We start from the raw sequence: 16,724 nt of genomic DNA on the forward strand, positions 1-16,724 counted from the left end.
ATGGAGTCGAAGTGCTGTTTCCATAGGAGCTTGTTGTCAAAAATGACCCCCAAGTATTTCACCGCGGTTCCATGTTCTAGTACCACGCCATCTATTGTAATTGATCTCAGGGCTGGTAGGGCCCTTCTTCTGGTGAAAGGGATGATGGTCGTTTTAGATGGGTTGATGTTAAGCCCCACACTGGCACACCATCCCTTTGTAATATTCAATGCTCTCTGTATTATGGACTATTTATTGACCCTCTTATTAATTTAACAATAAATAAGACTCCAAGTATCTCCCTGTGGCTCTGCAATGTGGGCAGCTGTATTAGTTTTAACCGGCTGCAATAGGGGGGACGATTTTTAGAAGGATCCCATGGTAAGTGTTTTAAAGCGAAAAGCAAAAATTGTTTCTGGACCGATTCCAGCTTGTCAGAATGAACCTGATAACCCGGATTCCAAATTATTGAAGCATATTCCAAAGTAGGTCTGACCAATGATGTAAAAAGAGATTTTGTAAGGTATGGCTCATTAAATTCTTTAGACCAACGTTTAACGAAAGCCAAAGTACCTTTAGCGCTATTCACGCAAGATTCAGTATGAAGTTTAAAATCGAGTTTTGGGTCCATTGCAACGCCTAAATCAATAAAATTAGTGACTTTCTTGATAACATAGTCGCCAATAACATAATCATGGGATTGGAAGGACTTCCTTGTAAAACACATGAACTTACATTTAGGTAGGTTTAGTGACATGGCGTTTACATTACACCAGTCACCAAGACTATTCAGATCAGCCTGGAGACATGCCATATCCACGGGTGAGCGGATAGGCTTTACAAGTTTGACATCATCAGCTTACATCAACGGCTTGCAGCTCTTCAAAACACTAGGAAGGTCATTAATGAACAACAGGAACAAAACCGTACCAAGATGGCTGCCTTGAGGAACACCAGAAGTTACGTTTATGAACCATTTGTTTTCTTTCCTTCACATAAGAAGAAACCCAAGATAGAAGCAAAGCAGGAAATCCTAACCGATCAAGTTTGAATAAAAGTATAGAATGAGAAACTTTATCAAATACCAAATCAGTATAAATAACATCAACTTCACAATTAGTCTTAAAACTGTTGGATACAAAGGTTGTAAACTCGATCAAGTTGGACACCGTTGATTTACCCTTGCAAAAGCCATGTTGTGAAAAATCAATTAATGAAGATACTCTAAAAGCAATCTGGTTTGTGATAACCAATTCAAATAGCTTAGGAATAGTGTTGAGTTTGGCTATTCCTCTATAATTTATAACTCACGTTCTGCTTCAATTTTTTATGCAGTGGTATAATGAATGATTCTTTCCACTTCTTGGGGAATACCCCTTGCTTCAGGGACGCATTAAACAAACAGGCTAGAGGTCGATATAATTATATAATATATAATATATATTTGGGATTCAAGGGGTTGTGTAGCGCAACATATAGCTTTTCCAACCCAATTGTCAACCCCACCTTCGAGCGGCGAATCCCGTTTCACTAACAGACGATGCATCTGCGACCCCAAGCTCCTCATGGAACTTGGGGGTGGGGAGGGAGGGATGGCCTGAAGGTTCAATGTGGCCATATAAATCGTTCCCGAGATGGTCGGGTCAGCACTTTAATGGTGCTGTGTTACCGGAGCGTATCGGATATGTATCCGACAAAGGACCATCACATCGATAACACTCCCCAAAGCCTTCGGGGAGTAACCTAATCGCTACAACAACAACAACAACAGATCGATATAAGTATCGAGCACAAGATTTCGGCACTACCGACGGAATTTGATCCGGACCACTAGAGTAAGACATTTTTAGATTTTCCAGATGAGTTAAAACATCATCAGTACATATATATGGGACTGCCTGGGAATCCAGAGGAGACGATATGAAAGGATAATTCGATGGCGGGTAATCATAGGTGTTTGAATAAGTAGATTCGAAGAAATCCGCAAACATGTTAGCAATTTCGAAGCTATCGTTGGAAATCTGATCATTTAGCTTCATAGTAGAAGGAAACCCTTTTATCTTCCTTTTTGAGTTCACAAAGCTGTAAAACGACTTAGTTAAGCCTTTTTTGAAAAAAAATAAAATTAAAGTATTTTTAGTTGTAGCCGGTCAATAAATTATTGTAAATATTTTTGTGTTATGTTGTTGTTGTTGTTGTAGCGATAAGGTTGCTCCCCGAAGGCTTTGGGGAGTGTTATCGATGTGATGGTCCTTTGCCCGATACAAATCCGGTACGCTCCGGTACCATAGCACCATTAAGGTGCTAGCCCGACCATCTCGGGAATGATTTATGTGGCCACATTAAACCTTCAGGCCATTCCCTCCCTCCCTACCCCCAAGTTCCATGAGGAGCTTGGGGTTGCCAGAGCCTCGTCTGTTAGTGAAACAGGATTCACCGCGGATAGGTGAGGTTGACAATTGGGTTTGGAGAAGCTATATATTGCGCTGGCAACCTGAAAGGTTGCGCTACACATCCCCTTGAATCTGGTATTTTAGTCGCCTCTTACGACAGGCATGTTGTTGTAGCAATGCTCGCCCCACCTAATAGCCGCGACCGATCACAAATTGTCATCAATATCCTCTAACGGGAGTCCAAGGAAACTTGCCGTTTCAACAGGGGTGGACCATAAGGAAAGGGGTGTTAGAGGCGTTGGTTCCACATTACAATTAAAGAGATGGTTGGTGTCATGTGGGGACACATTGCAAGCAGGGCATACATTTTGTATGTCGGGGTTGATTCTGGATAGGTAAGAGTTTAACCTGTTACAGTATCCAGAACGAAGTTGAGCAAGAGTGACACGCGTTTCCCTGGGGAGTATGCGTTCCTCTTCTGCGAGTTCTGGATATTTTTCTTCAAGTACTGGATTCACCGGGCAATTCCCGACATAAAGGTCCGACGCCTGTCTATGGAGTTCACCAAGGACCTGCTTGTGTTTTTCCGCTTCATACGGCTGGGTTCTCAGGTGCCGTATTTCCTCAAAATGCTTACGGAGATGACTCCTTAGGCCCCTAGGCGGTGCTGGTTCGTCAATCAGATGTCTGTTGGGATGCCCAGGTTTTTGGGTATTCAACAGAAACTGTTTGGTCAGCATCTCATTTCTCTCCCTGATGGGGAGTATTCTCGCCTCATTATGCAGATGGTGTTCTGGGGACATAAGAAGACAGCCCGATTTGCGATGGCGATTCTGAGAGCAGTATTTTGGCAGGCCTGTAGTTTCTTCCAGTGGGTGGTTTTTAGGCTTGGCGACCATATGGGTGACGCGTAGCACGTAATCGGCTGGCTAATTGCTTTGTATGTGGTCAAGAGCGTTTCTTTATCTTCTCCCCAGGTACTGCCAGCAAGGGATTTGAGGATTTTATTACGGCTCTGAATTCTTGGAACAATTGTGGTTGCGTGCGCACCAAAGTGTAGATCCTGATCAAACGTCACACCCAAGATTTTGGGGTGTAGGACAGTCGGTAGCGTAGTGCCATCGACGTGGATGTTCAATATGGTCGACATTTGGGGCGTCCATGTTGTAAATAAGGTCGCGGAAGATTTAGTCGGTGACAATGCCAGGTTTCGCGAGGCGAAAAAACTGGAGAGATCAGGGAGATAGCCGTTTATTTTATTGCATAGCTCGTCGATCTTTGGGCCTGGGCCTGTGGCCATTATTGTGCAGTCATCGGCGTAGGAAACGATTGTGACTCCTTCCGGTGGTGAAGGTAGCTTAGATATGTAGAAATTAAACAAAAGCGGGGATAGGACACCACCCTGTGGCACCCCTTGTTTAATTCTCCTTTGTTTTGATGTTTCGTTTCTGAATAGCACCGATGCCTGCCGACCACCCAGATAATTTGCGGTCCACCTTTTAAGACATGGGGGAAGGGTGGACCCTTCCAGGTCTTGCAGTAACGAGCCATGGTTGACCGTATCAAAAGCTTTTGATAGGTCTAACGCTACGAGTACTGTTCTATGGTGGGGATATTGATTCAAACCGCAATTTATCTGGGTGCTAATGACATTTAGCGCGGAGGTAGTGCTATGGAGTTTTCTGAAGCCATGCTGATGAGGGGCTAGCTGCAAATGTGCTTGGAAATAAGGGAGCAAAATGGCTTCAAGCGTCTTTGCCACTGGCGATAGGAGAGATATCGGACGATATGACTCACCTACGTTAGCTGGTTTCCCAGGCTTTAGTAGCGGGACCACCTTGGCCATTTTCCATTTCTCGGGTATGACAAAGGTGGAAAGAGACAGGTTGAAGACATGCGCTAAATATGTGAAACCCTCTTTCCCTAGGTTTTTAAGCATCGGCATGGCTATGCCGTCTGGGCCCACTGCATTGGATGGTTTAGCGCGACCAATGGCGTCCTCAACCTCTCTAGCGGTGATGGTAATTGGTGACGCGCTGAGTTTGTGTTTATGTGCGTGTCTATTGGCTCTCCGTCTATCTTTGTCGACCGTAGGATGCATTATATATTGTCGGCAGAAAGCGCTCACGCATTTTTTCGCATCCGACAGCACCTTATCGCCAAAGGCGATGGAAACTTTGTCTTTGTGCTTAGTCGGTTTCGATAGGGACTTTACGGTGGACCAAAGTTTACCTACACCGGTAGAGAGGTTACAACCTCTTAGGTGCTCTTCCCATTTCGCCCGCTTGTGTTCGTCCACAAGCAGTCTGATGCGTTGGTTTATATCCCTTATTTGGGGGTCGCCTGGATCAAGCTGTCTTATAAGGTCGCGTTCCCTCGCTAAGCTCGCGGCCTCCGCCGGGAAGTGGGGCCGGATTTCTGGAATTCTCCCGGCGGGAATGAAATGTGCCGAGGCGGATTCAATGACCTTACGGAAGGCACGCTCCCCTTGGCGGGCATCAGTCGGGATAGGGAGGGCAGCAAAGCTGCTGTCTGTTGCAGATTTATATTCTTCCCACTTTCCTTTTTTGAAGTTTATGAAAGTGCGTTTTTCGGTGGCGATGAAGTCGGCGGTACGCTCGAACGAAATAAGTATGGGCAGGTGGTCGGATGCCAATGTTACCATCGGCTGCCAGTTGACGCAGTTTACGAGTTCTGCGCTTACGATTGAGATATCTGGCGAGCTATGACAGCTTCCTACCATACGTGTGGGGGCGTCTCCGTTTATTGTGCAGAACGTCGTTTCGTCTATTTGATCCGCCAACATCTCACCCCTACCGTCCGCCCGCAGGTTTGAATGCCATAGGTCGTGATGGGCATTGAAATCGCCTAAGATAATGCGATTGTTGCCAGTGAGTAAGGCCTCGATATGAGGGCGGTATCCACTGGGGCAACAGGTGACAGGAGGGATGTAGATGTTGATGATTTCTAGATTTGCATCGCCTGACCGGACAGATAGGCCTTGACGTTCTAAGACATTGTCACTGCGGTCGATGCCAGGATCAAATATATGATATTGCACAGAGTGGTGTATAATAAACGCGAGGCCGCCTCCATTTCCGCTCTCACGGTCCTTCCTGTGGACATTATACCCAGAGCAGGTCTGCAATGCAGATCTTGCTGTGAGTTTAGTCTCTTGAATCGCAGCAATGCGGATGTTGTGCCGCTTCATGAAATCGACTATCTCCGTAATCTTCCCAGTTAGTCCATTACAGTTTAACTGCAGAATTCTGAAGTGCATGAGGGGTGACGCCGCCACTCTAGGGGTAAGTGAGGGGTGACTACGCCTAGGTTGCGGAAGGCCAGGACGTAATTGCTGTTGTGGCCTTGGGACTGGGCGCCCTTGGGCAAGCATTGGGGTACCCGGATGATTTGGGTTTGCGACCTGGCAACATGGCGCGATGAAACCCGTCGAGGGGTTGCCGTCGCGGAGACCAGAACATCTAGGAAAGTGGCACCACCCAAGGCAGGAGCTGCATTGAGCGGATGTCGCAAACCTATATATTCTGTGCTGGCAGACGGTACAAACGGAGGCAGGGACTAAGAGTCTGTTTCCCTGACCTGCACGATTGCTGCCAGAAAAGAGGGGGGGAGAAGAAGACGGGGGCAGGGGCTGATGCTCAGCATTGCTACCAGCTCTACTACGAAGGTAGTAGTTATGAGTGGTATCAGCTGTTTGAGTTGTTGGCGCCGTGGGGCGCGAGCAGCAGCGGGTACTTGTTGTGGCTTGCTGAGCAGCGAAGCTGCTGGAAGGTAGTGGGGATACGCTTAGGCGTAGACTACGGGACGCCCTTGGGCGTGAACAGCAAGGAGCCACAAAAGATTTATAAAAGTTACGTGGACGTCGGGTTTTGGGATCAAGCCCAGAACAACCTGTCCGATGCAACCATCCCTTGCACGAGACACACTGAACAGAGTATGACCGTCCTAAAAAGATTGTTTTCTGGCAGATGCAGCAAAACCATTTCTCATGACCGGGGTCAGGAGACGGACCCGGATTGGGTTCGATACCTTCCCGGAGTAAGAGAATATGTAGCAGTCCTGCTGCAAGGAGCTGCTGGGAGGATGACAATTTGTGGGAGGGACGAAACAAATTAAATGGGGTCACACTGAAATGACAGTCCTTGGTCGGGAAAAATTCCGAGTCGCTCCGGTACATAGAACCGACTGCCTTGGGAAGCGCAGGCTTACCTACCGCCGGTATATTCTGATCCCCTAACCCGCTGGGGTATTTTTGTGTTATGATAGGCTTTTCTTGACCATAATGTTGCTTTTAGTGCAAGTAAAACTCCACTATTACGTCCCAACGTTTCGCTAAGCACCTTAGCTTCCTCAGGGGCGAAACTGCATTTATTTAAATATTTTTTCAATTTACCAATGTAATTTGACATGAAATTATAAAAATGGTTGTTTAAAATTTCAACAATGTCCAAAATTTAATTAAATATTTCAACAATGTCCAAAAATTAATTAATTTAATTAAAGTATTTTGTCAATAACACATTTAAAAAAAATAAATGTAAGGCGCGATAACCTCCGAAGAGATCTAAGGCCGAGCTTCTCTTCCAATTTGCGTCGTGCTCCTCTTGTTTTTCCCTACAAATTGGCCGGACGGGACCTACATGTTTTATGCCGACTCCGAACGGCATCTGCAAGGCAGATGAGTTTTCACTGAGAGCTTTTCATGGCAGAAATACACCCGGAGCGCTTGCCAAACACTGCCGAGGGACGACCCCGCTTAGAAAAATTTTCTTCTAATTGAAAAACCTTATTTCTAAAATTTTGATGTTTCTTTGCCCGGGAGTTGAACCCGAGGCATACGGTGTGATAGGCGGAGCACGCTACCATCACACCACGGTGGCCGCCCGTAAAAAAATAATTTTATTATAGAAATTTCTTATAATATAGGTGTTTTATATATCCAATAAAACCTTGTTTTATTACCTGCTGAGCTGGCAACACTGTTCACTTTCATATGTTTTCATTTGGACAGAAATTTTTTGCAATATTTGTGTTGCTCGTTTTCAATCTCGTAGTGAATGGTTCGCTGAAATTCCTTGAACCTCAACCATATGGAAAATTGGGCTTTATAACATGTGGTTGAGTACAAATCCAGACCGCAAGGAATTTCACAGCGTTACGCGTAAGTAAAACGTGTTTCGTGTCAAAATCAACATTTTCAACAAATAAAATTAAAAACACTAAATAATTGTTTTAATTCGTTCAAAAGATATTAACGAAAAACCGAATAATGACCCGCGGGACCCTCCGAAATCGGGGGTGGGATCCATAGTATTTTTTCGCAGAACACCTTTGAGCTTTGGCGGCCTTCGGCCGTGCTTATAAAAAATGTTAATTGTTTACTTTAGGGTACAACTGTTAAAACTCGTCCAAAAATATCGGGACGTGTGAAAAGACTCGTCTTGATCACAGGACCACGAATCCGAAAGCGGAAATTAGAAATTTTATTTCTTTTCGCAGATATTTGCAAACAAAATCGAAAATTGTCATATGTTTGATGTAATTTTGATGATTTTGTGGTACCCACAAGAACAACTGTGGGTAAGTGTTTTGCGCGGATATAGTTTTGGTCTCCAAACCGGTGTTGGACCCAGCCAGGGTAATTTTTTATAAACGCGGCCGAAGGCCGCCAATGCAAAAAGGTATTCTGCGCAAAAATACTATGAATCCCACCCCCGGTTTCGGAGCGCTCCGAGGCCATTTTTCGGTTTTTTGGAAATATCTTTTCACAGAAATAAATTTTCTTTATTTTACTCTTTCGGACTCGTCACCCTCGCGTCTTTTGACACCTCTCCCGGTAATTTTGGACGACTTTTAGCAATTGTACGCTGAAGTAAACAATTACCTTTTTTGTTGGTACACAACATCACAACAACCACATGAAAATCGCCAACTTCAACTGCAAATATCTCCGGTATTGTGCAGTTTAGGGTCCCCACCCTAAAATTGGGTGAGTGAGGTATCAGAAGACGCGTATTCACGTCTAGATCAAGAATCCGGAAAGGAAGTTAACTTTTTTTACCCGTTGAAAAGTTATGCACGAAAAACTGGTTTGACTTGTACATATTGTTCCCGCACACTTACTATCTTTTAAGCGAATAAATCACATCCTGCTTTGTTTTTCGATAGATTAATACAATTTGATATTCACGAATTAGAGAAAAAAATTTGTCTAATTAATGTACAATTAGGTAATAAAAATACAGAAAATACACTTTGATCACTTGATTCGTTGTTGAAGAAAACACCTGATTGTGAAGAGTGCTGCCAGATGAGCAATAATAGAAATTAACTGAACAAGAAATTACTCATGCTTTTCTGAAGTCATCTGCGTAGAACACCCTTAACCGATCCAACACCGGCTGCGTCATGCACAGTAATTCTGCGTAGAACACCTTTCTGCATAGGCGGCCTTGGGCCGCGCTTATAAAAAATAACCCTGGGCTACGCCATTCCAAGTCCGGGTGTTTGGTATAACCGTGGCTACCGCCAAAGTGATGTTCTTTTACGCAGAAGGGTGTACTACGCAAAATTACTGTGCATGTTTATTTATTTATCAGTCTACAAATTAAATAATTATACAGACCAAATATACCGACACTTAAATCTCAGATGTAATACATGATATAAACAACATAAGCAGTCATCCATTTTAAAGTAATATTTAAACAGTATTGAACCAAACGCTTGACAATTTCAATTAAAGACTTAGAAGTAAGCAAAAGATAAGATGTTGTAAATGTGTTAAAATGTACTCATGAAGGAGCTAGTAAATAATAATTTATGAAATTGACAATAAAGCCAATTAATAGTACATAAAATATATACAGAATAGAATTTATACAGAATTTCATTACATACATATAAAAAAATGATCACAACGCAATTTTGCAAACAAGTTTCAAGTAACTGGTACTTCAAATTTGAAACAGAGGGTTGAACAGTATATCACGGTTTAGCGTTCTTTGCTTCATTTCGAATTACAAATTTAATGTAGTTAAAAGGTATTTTTTAATACCAAGAAAGGAGTCGCAGACGTCTAAATTTTTACAGTGTTTATTAAAATCACGACATAAACAGTGAAGTGGTTCGTGCACATCATAATTCGACCTGCATGTAGCTACAAAAATTGATTGAAAATGTCTAGATGGCCTAATAGGAACGATAAAATTAATTTCGCCAAGCAAAAATGGACTATTTAGATAGATAGATAGATGGATAGATAATTAATTGAGGATCGCACTGCGACCATTGGTCTATTGTGCCCTCAACTGCTTCACAGCACCTCATCCAAGCCGACTTCTCTGATAAACCTTAGCAGTTCACCTGGCTTGAGAGATTTGATGTGAGAATGCTCTGGCCATGGTGAGCCCAAAAACTTAGCCCTACGTCTTGAGATTGCGTCACATTCCAGGAGTATATGTTCCGCCGTCTCCGCTGATCAATCACAAAATCGGCATGTGTTGTTCGATAGTATGCCAGCTTCTGCATGTGGCTGTTCAGTCTGCAATGTCCTGTAAGAATAGCTGTTAGGATCCTCAGGTTATCTTTCGACAGGCCCATTAATGCCCTATATCGAGTTGTGTTGTAGCCCCCTAGCAGTAACTTAGATTGCCTCAGGCCTGCCATATTGCGCCAGTGTTCTTCCCTCTTTTCCCTTTCTTCTAATAGTATATGCCCTCTGATTTCCTGCGGGCCTACTGGCAGGAACGGCTCAGGACCAGTGGGTCGTGTCATTGCTGCCTCCCTTGCCAGGCTGTCCGCTTGCTCATTGCCCCACTCCCCTGTGGCCAGGAACCCAGGCCAACAACAGTTTGTTGTGTGCTCCTAGTTTATTTAGCTTTTCAACGCACTCAAGGACTAGTGCTGATTTTATTTCATACGCCGAGACCGCCTTGAGGGCGGCCTGACTGTCACTGAGTATGGCAATTGTCTCATTGGAGTATTCGCGCTGAAGGTTCAGGTCAGCACACTGGCTTATAGCGAATACTTCCGCTTGAAAAATGCTTGGGTGTGCTCCCAAAGGCGTTGATATCTTGGCTCTGGGTCCAATGACTCCAGATCCAATCCCCTCTGGCGTCTTCGAGCCATCTGTATACCATACTATTCTATTTAGCTGATGAATGTACACAATTCTGCTTTCCTCCCATGTACCCTTGTCTCCCAGTTCTACTTTGTACCTTCTCTCATAGACTATCTGCCTGAGTATATCATCCCTCGGGAGTTGAGAGATTGGGATCTTCTCTCTCAATTCCTCCATGTTTCGGGACGATATGGCTTTACCTATGCCCGAGCCCTCCTTAGCAATATTCAGGAGGGTTCGCTTGGCTGACTGCTTTATTGATATATGCAGCAGGGTTAGATCGAGGATAGCCTCCAGCGCTGCTGTAGGGCATGTGCGCATAGCTCCCGTGATGCATACACATGCCAGTCGCTGAAGTTTTGAGTGCTTGCCTCGTCGTCGCCCGAGTTGCTTTCGATGCCTAGGCTATCGAACCGTATGTTATCATAGGTTTTACTATCATGGCATACATCCATCTTAGCACATGCGGGCTACGGCCCCATGATTTGCCTGCTAAACGTTTGCATATCATGATGGATCTCGTAGCCCTAGCTCTCATGGAGTCGAAGTGCTGTTTCCATAGGAGCTTGTTGTCAAAAATGACCCCCAAGTATTTCACCGCGGTTCCATGTTCTAGTACCACGCCATCTATTGTAATTGATCTCAGGGCTGGTAGGGCCCTTCTTCTGGTGAAAGGGATGATGGTCGTTTTAGATGGGTGGATGTTAAGCCCCACACTGGCACACCATCCCTTTGTAATATTCAATGCTCTCTGTATTATGGACTATTTATTGACCCTCTTATTAATTTAACAATAAATAAGACTCCAAGTATCTCCCTGCGGCTCTGCAATGTGTGCAGCTGTATTAGTTTTAACCGGCTGCAATAGGGGGGACGATTTTTAGAAGGATCCCATGGTAAGTGTTTTAAAGCGAAAAGCAAAAATTGTTTCTGGACCGATTCCAGCTTGTCAGAATGAACCTGATAACCCGGATTCCAAATTATTGAAGCATATTCCAAAGTAGGTCTGACCAATGATGTAAAAAGAGATTTTGTAAGGTATGGGTCAATAAATTCTTTAGACCAACGTTTAACGAAAGCCAAAGTACCTTTAGCGCTATTCACGCAAGATTCAGTATGAAGTTTAAAATCGAGTTTTGGGTCCATTGCAACGCCTAAATCAATAAAATTAGTGACTTGCTTGATAACATAGTCGCCAATAACATAATCATGGGATTGGAAGGACTTCCTTGTAAAACACATGAACTTACATTTAGGTAGGTTTAGTGACATTGCGTTTACATTACACCAGTCACCAAGACTATTCAGATCAGCCTGAAGACATGCCCTATCCACGGGTGAGCGGATAGGCTTTACAAGTTTGACATCATCAGCTTACATCAACGGCTTGCAGCTCTTTAAAACACTAGGAAGGTCATTAATGAACAACAGGAACAAAACCGTACCAAGATGGCTGCCTTGAGGAACACCAGAAGTTACGTTTATGAACCGTTTGTTTTCTTTCCTTCACATAAGAAGAAACCCAAGATAGAAGCAAAGCAGGAAATCCTAACCGATCAAGTTTGAATAAAAGTATAGAATGAGAAACTTTATCAAATACCAAATCAGTATAAATAACATCAACTTCACAATTAGTCTTAAAACTGTTGGATACAAAGGTTGTAAACTCGATCAAGTTGGACACCGTTGATTTACCCTTGCAAAAGCCATGTTGTGAAAAATCAATTAATGAAGATACTCTAAAAGCAATCTGGTTTGTGATAACCAATTCAAATAGCTTAGGAATAGTGTTGAGTTTGGCTATTCCTCTATAATTTATAACTCACGTTCTGCTTCAATTTTTTATGCAGTGGTATAATGAATGATTCTTTCCACTTCTTGGGGAATACCCCTTGCTTCAGGGACGCATTAAACAAACAGGCTAGAGGTCGATATAATTATATAATATATATTTGGGATTCAAGGGGTTGTGTAGCGCAACATATAGCTTTTCCAACCCAATTGTCAACCCCACCTTCGAGCGGCGAATCCCGTTTCACTAACAGACGATGCTCCTGCGACCCCAAGCTCCTCATGGAACTTGGGGGTGGGGAGGGAGGGATTGCCTGAAGGTTCAATGTGGCCATATAAATCGTTCCCGAGATGTTCGGGTCAGCACCTTAATGGTGCTGTGTTACCGGAGCGTATCGGATATGTATCCGACAAAGGACCATCACATCGATAACACTCCCCAAAGCCTTCGGGGAGTAACCTAATCGCTACAACAACAACAACAACAGATCGATATAAGTATCGAGCACAAGATTTCGGCACTACCGACGGAATTTGATCCGGACCACTAGAGTAAGACATTTTTAGATTTTCCAGATGAGTTAAAACATCATCAGTACATATATATGGGACTGCCTGGGAATCCAGAGGAGACAATATGAAAGGATAATTCGATGGCGGTGTTTGAATAAGTAGATTCGAAGAAATCCGCAAACATGTTATCAATTTCGAAGCTATCGTTGGAAATCTGATCATTTAGCTTCATTGTAGAAGGAAACCCTTTTATCTTCCTTTTTGAGTTCACAAAGCTGTAAAACGACTTAGTTAAGCCTTTTTTGAAAAAAAATAAAATTAAAGTATTTTTAGTTGTAGCCGGTCAATAAATTATTGTAAATATTTTTGTGTTATGATAGGCTTTTCTTGACCATAATGTTGCTTTTAGTGCAAGTAAAACTCCACTATTACGTCCCAACGTTTCGCTAAGCACCTTAGCTTCCTCAAGGGCGAAACTGCATTTATTTAAGTATTTTTTCAATTTACCAATGTAATTTGACATGAAATTATAAAAATGGTTTAAAATTTCAACAATGTCCAAAATTTAATTAAATATTTCACCAATGTCTAAAAATTAATTAATTTAATTAAAGTATTTTGTCAATAACACATTTATTCGACTTATTATTCGATTTATGATAAGTTAGCAATCATTTTCCCGTAAAAAAATAATTTTATTATAGAAATTTCTTATAATATAGGTGTTTTATATATCCAATAAAACCTTGTTTTATTACCTGCTGAGCTGGCAACACTGTTCACTTTCATATGTTTTCATTTGGACAGAAATTTTTTGCAATATTTGTTGCTCGTTTTCAATCTCGTAGTGAATGGTTCGCTGAAATTCCTTGCAGCTCAACCATATGGAAAATTGGGCTTTATAACATGTGGTTGAGTACAAATCCAGACCGCAAGGAATTTCACAGCGTTACGCGTAAGTAAAACGTGTTTCGTGTCAAAATCAACATTTTCAACAAATAAAATTAAAAACACTAAATAATTGTGCGTTACGAGTTCGTCGAAAAAAAAAATGCAAATTTTGCAAAAAGATTATATTGCTATCGGGAAAAAATCTGAAAAAAAAACATTAAACTAAAAATATGCATTTTGTGCAAAAAATACATATAATTGCTATCGGGCAAAATCAAATTTAACATTAAAATGTTAAATGAAAAAATCACTGATGACGAAAAAATATAAGTAAAACTTTCGTTTTACATAAATTCATACATATATGATAAACGGAATATATAACGGGATAGAGATTACCTTATATATAAACTGCGATAAAATTGCGATAATATACATATAACGCCACCAAAGGACAAAAAGAACAAATAACGGGATTGAAAAATTATTATATATTAATGTACAGTCATGTACACATAACCAGAATGAATATAAACTCTTTAAAATATATACCTGAGATGACGAAGATACTTTTACAAACCGAAAACTAACTACCCCAATTGGATAAGTCAAACTGAAATAAATAAGACAAGTTGAATATAACATGGCGTGGTGCCAAGTAAAAACAACCCTAATTGAAAATAGGAACAATTATAATATTTAATACCAAATTGCAAGCTGCTACACATGGTTCTGGCCACCTTGGTACTACCATTGTGTATTAGTGGAGCTAAAATTACATATACAACAATCTGAAAAAAGAACCATCCGACATACAAACTGGCGTTATGGACTACCGTCCGTGCCATTCAACCAAACCCCAAAAAAAAAAATATATTTGTGTTGATATTTTATAAGTAAATTAGTGAAATTTAACATAATTTTTTCGTTAATTCGTGCAAGTTAGATTCTGTTAATTGCGCTTTCGGATTCTTAATCTAGACGTAAATGCGCGTCTTTTGATACCTCACTCGAAAATCTTGGCCCAACTTTAGAGTGGGGCCCCTAAACTGCACTACTACCATATCTCCGGACAGATAAAATATTTCTTTTCCGCCTTCGGATTATTGTTGTCGAGGTCAATACGCGTCTTTCGACACCTCTCTCGAAATTTTTGTAAGCGTATTAGCAGTCCACCCCTCAACTAGACTTTTACCTTATATTACATTAAATTTCCTCAATTTTAACATACCGTTATAGGTAGATATCCATTAATCTTTTCAACTAAACCCAATTTTTGGCCATGGTCTCCGTATATATGAATTACTGTTCTATGCATTTCTGAGCAAAGACGACAAAGAAATCCGGATATGCAGGCCCTAGCCATACTGCCCATAATTAGGACGTACGAGCAATAGGAATAAACAAATATCTTGAATGATATAATAAATGTTGTTTGTTTTAGATTAAATCAGTGATGGTTGAATCCACAATAAACTTGTAAGTAGGAATGAAACGATAGGAGCAGATACAAGTAAGTATCGATACTTTTGTTCCGATACCAGGAAAATTTTTAATCGATATTGTTTCACCGGGTCATAGTGTACAAGTACAAGTGTGTTGACTTGTCTGTCAAGCATTCTGACAGGCACTCGCTGGATTCGGAATGACAGCGAATTCAAAATGGATACCATTACCGAATGCGCCGAATGATTAAAAAATTGAAAAATTCGAGACGATTGGTAGTCAAAAATGTCGTTGAGACCAAAAATGCGACTCTAGACCTGAGATTTCCATCAGGTGAGCGAGGCTGTTTGTAGTTTTGACGTTTATCGCTTAGTGAACACACTTGTATAGGTACACTATGCACCGGGTTTTTGTTGCTGTATTAAGACGGCCCATACATGATACAAAAACCATGCGCAAATATAAAACGACGAAATATGTGCAAATGAAAATTTTGACATACACGGCTCAAAAACACTGCGCAATATTCATTTTTAAAGTAGTGCAACAAATGGAACATGTGTTTTAATTGTATAAAAAAGGCACTAATTGTATAAAAAAACCACTCTTTATTTTCCGCAGTGCTGGTAATTCACGGTATAGGTCGAAAAACTCGCACCAGAAGTTTTTATTTTTCATTGTATTTGCACTTTAAATTTTCATACGATTCTGTATATTATTGTGTACATTTTTTGATGAATGAGAGCTAAATGTAAAAGTCTTTTGTCAGGGAGAAAATATTCATCAAACGCCATGAAAACAAAATAGTCATTCTGCAACAGTGCGTATGAGTTTTGAATGTCAGAATAGTGTACACTGGCTGCCAAGAAAACTCACGAAGTTTTAATCAGTGAGTTTTTTTTATTCACAGTGCTGCTTTACATAATCAGAATTTCAAAGTTTACACAATTTCTTGTGTACACTTTAAAACTCACAGTTAGCGAATAGGGCCTCAGCTCAACTCATTGCAGCACTGCGCAATATTCATTGTTCAACTAACACAACAAATGAAATGGTTCTAATTGTATAAAAAATTATTATGTATTATTGAATTAGTGTGAATTCCTGTTACAAGCTTGAGATGGTCCTTACGCTTTCAATATTAACATTTTTAAGCAATAATTACTGATGCTATATTATCAGAAACCACAGGTAAACTGTGTAACATGCGTAAATATCACAGTCGTTTTTATTTTAGCGCAGTTCTCTGCGCAAATAGCGCAACCAGTGCACACACCGGGCAAATCCTTGTGCAAATTGGTAATTGGCACAAGGATACTTGAGCCGTGTAAAAGTGCTTCGCCCCATTCAATGCGCACAACCACTCACCACAAAACACTCACAGAAGATTGCACATTCACGAGTTCAAAATTGCTTCGTTCTGCGCAGCTACGTCACACTTGACTGCTTGAGCGAATGAAAGAACGAGAGAAAAAAAAGCTAAAGTAAAATGACGTAAAAATTGCCCATAAAAAGCAGCTGATCTTTTATTTACATGCGCAATGGCAATCTTGTGTGTATGATTTGTG

General features: G+C 41.4%; 1 protein-coding gene across 1 annotated transcript in view; it reads right to left on the bottom strand.

The window, feature by feature from the left end:
* LOC137236928 (uncharacterized) overlaps window positions 1-15,199 on the bottom strand; it is a 311,869-nt gene extending 296,670 nt beyond the window's left edge. Inside the window, exon 1 of the mRNA XM_067760019.1 lies at window positions 14,942-15,199. Within this exon, the coding sequence (XP_067616120.1) occupies window positions 14,942-15,085 (144 nt within the window). The 5' untranslated portion in view covers window positions 15,086-15,199. The remainder of the gene's footprint in view (window positions 1-14,941) is intronic.
* Between the last annotated feature and the right edge of the window lie 1,525 nt (window positions 15,200-16,724).

Source organism: Eurosta solidaginis, chromosome 1 (genome assembly GCF_040869045.1).
Source record: "Eurosta solidaginis isolate ZX-2024a chromosome 1, ASM4086904v1, whole genome shotgun sequence".
In the NCBI taxonomy this organism is placed as follows: domain Eukaryota; kingdom Metazoa; phylum Arthropoda; class Insecta; order Diptera; family Tephritidae; genus Eurosta; species Eurosta solidaginis.